The following is a 10,213-nucleotide window of genomic DNA, read 5'->3' as shown; positions in this document are numbered from 1 at the left end:
ACAGATAATGAATGAATGAATGAATGGAATGCTGTCCTGACTCTCAGAAATACACTGCAGAAACTGATCCTGACCTAGTACTGACTCTGTGATCAGGGCCTGGCTGCCATTTTATTCTTAATTTTAAATAATGCACACAATTGGAGAATCCTAGAAACCTTTTCTGGAGAGGGCTACCCCACCACCTCGCCCCACTGTTAAATATATAACAACATGCCAGCGCCTGAGGGTCAGCAGGAACATTACATTCTTGTGCCAAAGACGACAACTGAAAAAAGAGCTGCACTCTTATTTCCTGTTTTCTGTCAGGTTCTCTCACTATCACCATGGAAGCAGAAGCAGTCTCCCTGGAGTAAAGATATGTTATCAAAAGACACACACACACCCACACACACACAAACACAGAGATGTCCTGTAGACTGAATGAAAATGAGAATGTGATAAATAATATTTATCACTATTCAAAAAAAAACAAACTAACTCTCATAATTCACTAAATTCATAAGTTTGCCTTTATTTTATTTCATATTTATTTATTAATTTAAGTTCATTTTAAGGGAATTTTTAGTTTGTTGGCTGTTTTGCTGTGAGGGAAATCTCCCAGTTTAAACCCCCTCATTTACAGTACATAGGAGCATAGTATTTTAATTCACTAAATCTTTAGTTGCATCTTCTGCTGTTCATGAACTAAAATATATCTTCCAATGTTAATCAATTTCTATTACTGAAATTGACTGGCGTCCCCTCCAGGGTGTATTTCCGCCTTGCGCCCGATGATTCCAGGTAGGCTCTGGACCCCCCGCGACCCTAAATTGGATAAGCGGTTACAGATAATGGATGGATATTACTGAAATTTCGGTGACAAATGCTCTGAAGCCGATGGAACTCTGGCAAAACTAGTCTTGTCTGGTTCTTGTTCATTTACACTTTCAAGCCTGTTTTCCCATTTGAACAAAAACAGTGAAACTTGAATGCAACTGAATGAAAAAAAAGTTTATTCCCATAATATACACACAGTACATCATTTCCACAAAATGTACAAAGTGCAATATGCATCGAAAACTACAGCAAGTTCGCAGTACAAAAGACAGAATTACTGCATACTTAAATATAAAACAAACCAAAACATAATAAAAATAATGGTAACAGTGGTGACAGGGAGGAAGAGAGAGGTGAACAGAGAATTGCTTGAGGGAGTCAACTTTGTCACGGTTTGTCTTTGTTATTAGCATCAGCAACATGGCGGCTTTTTTCTTTTGGTTGCCGATTTAGGCCCAGGCCTGCTGTGGCCTGGATTAAGATGACCTCTCTCTCAGTCACTGTAACCATCCTTTCTAAAGGTGCAATAAAAGTGGCATCAGCTAAAGAATGTTGGCGCGACTGTGGTTACTCAAGAAAGCGAATTTCTATACTGTGGTGTTTGGACATTTTTTTCGGTAACGTATGACTTTGGTCGTGGCGAACCACACTTGCTTAAAAACAGTTGCTTTTATTTATTTCGTTTTTTGAAATGAATGAGAAAACACAAGGTTGGCAACTCTATAAAGTCAATTTGAAGCATATTTTGCTTCATCAGGATTTGTTAAAAGCACTCGTATTCTTCCAAGCTAATCTAAAAAGTATAAAAAAAACAAGTCGAATTTAAGAGCACAGCAATAACGAACTGGAGCAGCCGCGACATAAAACATCCGACATCTTCATATAACAAAACTGCCTGTTTGACCATCGCTTCTCTCTCTCTTTTGGCCTGCTTGGCAACGTGATTGAAGGGAAGATGTGTACGAAACTGCCTCTGGAATCTCCGGGTAAGGCACTTTTACACTGAAAGTATGACACGAAACCCGGCCGACCTGAACCAGCTACTCTTGCGCAACCTTTCAAACTTGACGTGGCATCAGAGGCAAGAAGACGAAGGCTCGGGAAAGAGGGGTGGTTTTCAGGACATGAAACTTGAAAATCCTCTTGGCATGAACTGGAGCTCGGTGGAACAGGATTGGCAAACATTGCAAGCAAGACGAAAGCTTGAGCACTAGGGGGCAGCACAAGTGTTGAAGCGGCAATTGCCTACACAAGGACTTGCACAAGGACCTCCAGCTACATACTGACAACTGCATATTAACCTGCGAGAGAAGAAAAACAGAGGCCCTCATCCCAACCGCCAGTCTTGTAAAATTGAGCAGTAACATGTCTACACTATCTTGTTTATTAGAAACACCTCGCCTGCACATACACACACTGGACACTCATTCGGACCTAAAATAAGAATGAGGTCCTTCACCGTTTTAGATCCGGTAATTACAGACAACTTTGGTGCTTTTCCACTGCATGATACCTACTTGACTTGACCTTGCTCTACTCTGATTTTTTTATTTTTCCATTAAGCAAAATTTTGAACCTGGAACCTGGCACTTTTTAGCACCTGTTTGTGGTTCCAAGTGAACCAAGTAGGGACTAAATTTGACGTGCAAAACTTGTAGAGTGCTGTTTGGCCAGAGAGACTTGTGTGTCACAACAAATTGCAGCAAAAATGAGCTAGTGGAAAACCCACCAGGTACCAAAAAGCAAGTCAAGTAGAGTAGAGTAGGTACCATGCAGCAAGACTGCTGGGGCAAAAGTGACACTTGCATTACAACCTCAAATGTCAGCCACAACCAGCTCTGTACCAGCAACTGATCATTGATAAAGGACTGGAGGATGGCCAATACATATCAGGGCTGGTATCATTAGGCTTTATGTCTGACACTCAGTAGTTCAGAACAGTATCTTTACCGATCTGGGATCACATATTTTGTCACCCTTTCGCCCAAGCAAGCATCTCCAAGAATTTGTGTGACCATCTCTCAAACTAATCCCATCAACATTGACAGTGCTGTGATGTAACATGGGCACAGGAACTCAACCAAGGTACGGACAATTCTGGATTCAGATTAGTAACCATACTGCATTGCTCACTGGATGAACCCTTTAAGCACACACCAGCAAGCTGAACCTACAAGGTAGGAGTGTTTAAAAAAGTGTCTGGAATTCCTTAAAGAACAATTACCTGACAAGTCAACATAGTGGCTTGTATAAGGGACTTGCTCAGCAAAAGTGGCTCTGGAAAGCAAATAAGAGCTTATTCTACTCTGCAGTGGAATCAGAACCCATTCATTCATAGTGGAAGCATTTAGGACAGCTCATGTCAAGCATTAACTGTATCGCATGCAAAGAAAAAGACAATTGTAAACAGCAGTCAAACTCATCTATCAGGTGCTAGCTCTACTGGTTCTGGTTCAAACTGATGCATGTCCTCAATTATATCTGAGACACTGCATCGTGTCTTCGGTTAAGGGTCAGTGCACGTATCGGAGAAAAAAAAAAAAAATTACATCCCAAACACAATTGCACATCCCGAGCTAGGAACAGACTCGTAAACTCTTTCCAACAACAAATATCACAACGTGGACAGTACTAGTGTTGAAGCATCGATTGGGATTTTGACAGTAATCAGGCAAAAACTGCCCCAAAAACAGTGTGTGAACTGTTGCCCCGAGGAATTCGTACAGCTCTGCTCCATAAAATGTTTTTTTTCCATAGGAGGTTTATAATGGATCTGCATGCATGTGAGGTAGCGCTTTTTCCGACCAGAAAGCGCATGATATTTATGGACAGCGATGTGAAGAGAATTCAAGTCTTGAATTGATTCCATCCAACTCCTTGGACACAGGTACCATTGGTTGGCCTTTGCAATTTGGGGACCTACACGCATCAAAAGTTTGTGCATTCCTAACTTGTTAATACATGAGCATGTTTTCCTTGTCAATTTGGAATTGCATATTAAAGACTCACCCAGTTTAAGCTGAGAGAAGCATAAGCAGTTCTAAATATTTTCAACATTCAGTCAGTTGTTCAGGGTCAGTTTACCTAGGTTTTACTCCCCATTTTAGTTGCTGCCAAACTTCACTTGCTCTTTAAAACACTTAACGGCTAAGTATCAGCTAACAGTTACTCACATTGTCTAGCCTCAAACTAAGTGGATGAGGGTAGGCCAGAAAGAGCAGGGGCAATTAAAATTTATAATTGGCCACCAATGTTTGGCATCTAAGGCACCTAAGTAGTGCCACTGTCTAATGGTACTTTTCCACTGAATGGTACCTGCTTGGCTCAACTCAGCTCTACTCATTTTGTTTGTTTGTTTGGTTTTACTTTTCCATTAGGCATATTTGGTACCTGGTATGTGGAACCTTGCCTTTTTTTCAGTACCTGGTTTAAACAAGCAGAATTGGGACTGTTGTAGTTGAAAAGCAACCCGAGGACCAGGTCCCAAAAAAGTGAGTACAGCAGAGTGGAGCAAGTACCATGCAGTGGAAAAGCGCTATAGGTATTGGCCCAAACAATCTACTAAAGATCACAAGTTCAATCGCTCAGTCATCCGAGACATGGACTTGGACAGGATGGCAGGATGGCCCTACTTCTCCCCCATCACTCAGCACAATGCTAGAAAACATTGGCATCTATTAGTTGACATAACAAAAGCACCTTGGTGTTAAATCTAAAATGGTACAGAGATTATTCAATGTTAAGCTTGTTCTACCATTTACAAATGATGATAAAATCCGGCTCATGGCAGTTAGTGTTCTCCTCCAATTCGGTTCAACTGTGGAATTCTTTATGTTTCAGACAAAGCATGTGCAAGCTTTCACACTCCCAATCTAAACGTACTGTGTGACTGGGAGACCTAAGTAGTGGGTGGGCACCTGAAATGAGAACTGAGAAAAACAGCGAGTTTGTGATGAGGTAGTAAGATGGGCTTACCTGATAAATTCAAATACAACGTCTTTAGTCTTTAATATGTTAAATGACCACTAACTGTCCAAGAAAACATGCTTATGTTCATGAAGACAAGTTGGGATTTTTTAAAAACATTTGATGAGCAATTTATAAGTATTTATAGATATATATTTATATATATTTTATGTACAGTGCATTGCCATGCATGTGCATTAGGGTGGAGGATGTGTGTGTTGTATGAGCCTGCTCATGACCTCATTGATAAATCCTAGCACGCGCGCACACACAAAATTTGAAGGACTTTTTCCTCACTTTCTCATAAATATTTCACAGTAATCGCACAAATGCCGCTCAAGCTCATTTGCACACTTATGTACAAGACACTCGTACGCGCACACACTTCACATTTCAGAAGCGCACGTCCAACACAGTAACAGCATAGTCAAATGTACAAAATAAAAAGTTATTAAAAAAAGTGAATAAAAGTCAAAGTGTGTTGCATAATAAAAAATAACCTCAAGTAATTCAACGTTGTAATTCCCACAGTTGGCCGAATGATCTCGAAATAAAGGGAAGGAACCTGCTGACTGAACAAGAAAGAACCAGCATGATATACACTTTATGTCCAAATGTGTGTGGACACCATTTGTCATTTGTCAATTCAACAATTGTAATGTGCACTTAGCTCCTAGGATCTCCAAGGAAAAGCATGAAATGAAAAGGGACGCACTGGAGCAGCTGCACGAGTAAGGTCCCATGCGCGTTGTCAAGTCCTGGCTGGAATGCTCTTAAGCCCCTGTGCTTTGGGCTGTGGAACTGTGTTGCTCTGCACCTCTATGATGAGTTGAATTCTGTACATGTCAGTGCACATAGCAATCTGACATCTAGTATAATGCCTTCCCAGAAGAGTAAGAGCTGTTACTGCTCTCTTTAAACACCCTTGGTCTAAGAGGAAATGTGTCCACAAACTTTTGGCCAAATAGTGTAACAGAATGGTAAATCATACATTAGCTGGACTGATGGAATGTGTGTATGACTGTGTGTAAAGAAGGGGGGGGGGCTGGGGGTTAAGCTGCAGATCTTGTGATCTCATGAACTACAATAACGGAACCCTCAGGATACACACACATACACACAAGCACATGATTCACGTTTTGTTGACTGTTGTGTTCCTGGACCGACACTGTTGTGAAACTGCATGGGCAAACAGGACCTTGTCTTACAGCAGAACATTAAAAAAATTGTTTGGCAAATGATTTAATGTTCACAATTTCACACTTAGCTCAGATATAGTTGATCACCCAAGACCTGTTTGGTGTCTAAACTTTGCTTCTTTACTTTAGCGCTAGAGATTTAAAGCTAACATTGACATCAAACCTAAGTCAACAACGACCATAATCTTTTTCCATTAATAGACTTCATGCCCAGGTATTTAGAAAGTTGATGAACACTCTTTAAATCAGAATTCAGTGTAAAATGGCTGACTGATACTTTCAGCTACACAGTGAAGTTCTATGTCCTAAACCATATCAACAAGTCTGTGTGAACTCAGTGAAGGCCAGATGTAGTTTGAATGGGCTGAGAGAGGTTTTGTGGATTTATTTGCACACCCCCTACCAAAAAAAAAAAAAGTGTGTGACTATCAACTTTAAAGCAACACTAGGTATTGTTTTACCGTATAATTACATATTCAAATTCATTGTAAGACTCCTATGACCTGTAATAGGGAGAACAGAGACTCAGTACACTGGGCTCAGCACTGCAGAAACACCGTTATGTAACATTTGAAGGAAGGTAATAAATCCTGCCCTTCCCACTTGATTTCAGGACTGTGCTGTAAAAGTTAAGTAAACTACTGTAGGGGGAACCAGGGAGCAAAAATACAAAATCATACTTAGTGTTCCTTTAAGTACCGAGTAACATTAGCTTTGTAGCTCCAGAGCTAAAGAAAAGAAGCAATCTGATTGTCTACTTTGCAATTTTACACTGGGAAAACTGCAAATATTTCTCCTATTTCTTTAATCCACTCAACAAACATGGGTGATGAATGGAAATGGAAGGACGTCAATACACAAACCCTGCCATGCTTGTGTAACAGATTGTTTCTTAAAATCTTTAACTGAAAAACATACAAATACCTGTCTCATTCTTCATTAATCTTGTGAAAATCAAAATCACTCCTTATTCCAAGATTTAAAACAATTTGGCTCAATATGGAAGTCAACAAATATCACCTTCAAGCCCAACAGCTGAAAAGAAACATCTAACGTTCCTAGTCAACAGAAGAAATCCGGAAGGTTCTCCACTCCTTCAGCACTTTCAAACTACACCAGTGCATAAAATATCAGTGAACTCAGGTTAGAGGTCAGATGAGACAACGGAAACAGTCATCTATTGCATTCGAGAACCAGCCTTGAATGTGACTGCTAACTGGAGTATGGCTTTCTATGGCTGTAATTTCCCTCTCCAAGGAAATGGAGATCTGCTCCCAAGGTAAAGAGGTTCAGCTTCTGTCAGATCCTCAGGAATTTACCTTCATGATATTGTTATGATTACCTTGCTTCTTATATTAACCATTCCTTTAATAATGTTACGAGACGCACATCGTTAAATAATGAAGATATTTGTGCTATTTTTCTTTTGCTATGGGAAATGCACCGCCAGTGATGGGTTTTTTTTCACATTGACGTGAAGGAGAGCACCACAAGGAACTGACATGAAGGGTCCAAGTCAATCGACAGCTCTCTAAAGCATTTCGAAGAAGGCTGTAAATCTTTGCACACAGACACACTTGCGCACATTAGCCTTTCTCTATTATAACATTTCCAATAATGTGTAACCATTCTTGTTTGTTGAAATTCAGTAATAAAATGGATTATGGATTGCAGACCAGAGCAAAGAACAACCAAAATGTCTCCAGCGACTTCTGCGGATATACCGAGCAGACGGAAAACAGCACAGAGATTGAAACAGAATTGTCTTATCTATCGGCGGTCCGTGACTCAAAAGTGTCGTTCAAAGTCAGCAGGAATATGTGATTCACACTGAGACGGGACACAAATGGGTGGATGAATGGAAAAAACAGGTAGCAATCTCTTCTGCCTCGCGGGGCAGTGGCCTAGGGAAATATGGCTGCTTGGTTCTGCCTCAGACACAGCAGATCAGTATCAGTAGGAAGGGCAATAGTGTTGAACCAAAGCAATGATCTCCTCGAGGGTTTGGCCATAGAGCGGCATGTGCTCTACACGTTTTTGTCACACACATTTAACTTTAGCTCCATGCAAAAGCCTTTCAACCAGTGGATCCATATTATCAGTCAAGGAGAACCTCGGCTCTACATATTTCAGTTTTCCTGCTTTAATAACTCCTTCTTCTGCTCCACAGGGGCTACAACAGGGAAAAGCCTAAGATATGCAGTCTGGGGGCCCTCCAGGACCTGGGGAATCAATCACTGCTTGAAACCAAGTGGCCTCTCTTGAAATATTTGGCTATTTGTTTTATTTCATTATTTTTTTGTCTTTTTTCTTTAAATAGCATATGTTTATATCAATGGCCTTTAAAATGTCAGTCTTTAATCATGTACAGTACTCCTCCCACAGCTGCGAGAACACGTTCCCCTCTGAGGGCTTTGCCAAAGATGAGAAAAGGGTTTTCTTGGGCCGTGAAATTCTCCTCAGGCATTAGCTCACAGGAATCCTACACCCATGTGGTCAGCTGCTGGGTTCATCCGGGCCAGTGCTCCCTGGACTGAAAAACCAATCTGGGCTCATGGTATGACCTGGCTCTGGCGACAGAGAGAGGAGCAGCAGGGTCCCGGCGTCAGAGGAGCACGCTGAAGAGCATAAGTCCTCCGAAGAGAAGGTGAGGCTGCCCAGCTTGGCGAGTGAGTTGGAGCGCTTGAGTCGCGAGGGCACTGTAAGGCCAGCAAGCCTCATGCGAGCTTCAATCTCCTGTGCCCGCTGACGCACAAGGCCTGGCTTCCCTCTGACACTCCGGATGCTGTCGCTGCTGGAGCTGCGAGTGAGCGTGGAGCCGTGTGGCGAGGAAACAGGCGTCAAGCCCCCTGATCCCAATACGGCTAACAAGGCCTCGTTTGTTAGTGGTACAGCTGCAGAATCTAGGGACGACTCTGCTTGTGCTCCAGAGGACAGGTCTGCAGAAGTATGCTCCGGTGTCTTCAGAGGATGATCTTTGGAGCGCTCTTGAAACAGCCCCGCAAGTTTCTCCAGGCGTTCGGCTCGCCGACGGACAAGGCCAGACCTCTGGAGGTGCGCCAGTGCCTCCTGCTGTGGTGGGTTGCAAGATCCTGTTGCCTTTTCTGAGCCCAGGTTCAAGCCACCATCTCTGGGTATGCTTGTTGGACTCACCCCTGCCCTGTCTCTTTCCACTAAACCTCCATGGCCTTCGACCGCCTGTCGCAATGGTCTGTCCACTTTCACCTGTTGGAGGTTCTGTGATTGGCTCTCTGGCTTGTTCAGCATGGCAGAATCAAGGCACGGATTCGAAGCTGCCTTGCCGCACTTGGCACAGTCGCAGCTAGGGCCGCAAGCGCGCAGAAGACTGGGCACCATGGGCATGACCGGCACATTGGCACAGGCTGGCACCTCAACGGAAATACTGGGCACATTATGGAGGGGTAAAGGGGCAAGGCCTCGTCCGCTAATATCAGAGAGTGTGCTCCGGCTGGGTCTGGGTGTGGGGAGAGAGCCAGGTGATGGTCTGGGTTTGCCTGGCTGCTTCTTAAGGATGCTTTCCTATAAAGGAACAGGAGAATAGAAAGATGAGACCTAGGAAAACTGAGGAACTTCACCATTCTAACTGGAGAGCTTCCTCTGACAGTACAGTTAGTGTTTAAATTCATGCTAGCCATTCTTAAACAAAGGTTCTTGGCTGCATATTTTTGTGTATCCACTATCAATTTAGCAGTGACACTGTTGTGCCTGATACAATAGCACCATGCCTCTAAAATATCAGTGTACAATGAGAATGGTACATGGCACAAGTAATATCTGGTAAACAGGTGTCCGGTCGTCAGTCTGGGAACTGTACACATACACAGTGGTCCTAAAAGGTATGTGCTAATAACAAAGTTGCCAGTAAGGGGAAGCTGAAGGCAGGAGTTTATAGGTAAGTGGATGGTGAGAATTTGGGAGCTAAATGCTGTAGCTATAACACAAAAAATCCACATGTATATAGACAGTTTTAAAAACAATTTGGCCTATCATCCACACTCAAATGATGTTTGGAATACATGGAATACATGGATAAATGGAATACATGTGTTATGGGCAAAACGAAGCTTTTCAAAAGCACTGATGTGAGCAAAACAAGTCTGTTTCGGTTTACATTATTATAGCATGTTCAGAACCTGGGGGACAGCCGTGGCCTGGGTGTTATGAAACTGGGCTTGTAACCGGAAGGTTGCCGGTTCAATCCCCAGAGC

The 10,213-nt window shown here is 42.5% G+C and overlaps 1 protein-coding gene across 1 annotated transcript in view; it reads right to left on the bottom strand.

Annotated features, from left to right (window-relative positions):
* Positions 1 to 1,003: 1,003 nt before the first annotated feature.
* Positions 1,004 to 10,213, bottom strand: part of LOC136678114 (protein phosphatase Slingshot homolog 1-like) — a 69,828-nt gene continuing 60,618 nt past the window's right edge. Inside the window, exon 15 of the mRNA XM_066655972.1 lies at positions 1,004 to 9,524. Coding sequence (XP_066512069.1) covers positions 8,481 to 9,524 — 1,044 coding nt within the window. The 3' untranslated portion in view covers positions 1,004 to 8,480. The remainder of the gene's footprint in view (positions 9,525 to 10,213) is intronic.

Source organism: Hoplias malabaricus, chromosome Y, assembly GCF_029633855.1.
Source record: "Hoplias malabaricus isolate fHopMal1 chromosome Y, fHopMal1.hap1, whole genome shotgun sequence".
NCBI lineage: Eukaryota > Metazoa > Chordata > Actinopteri > Characiformes > Erythrinidae > Hoplias > Hoplias malabaricus.
The sequence above is the reverse complement of the archived record's forward strand: the minus strand, read 5'-3'. Positions and strand labels throughout refer to the sequence as shown.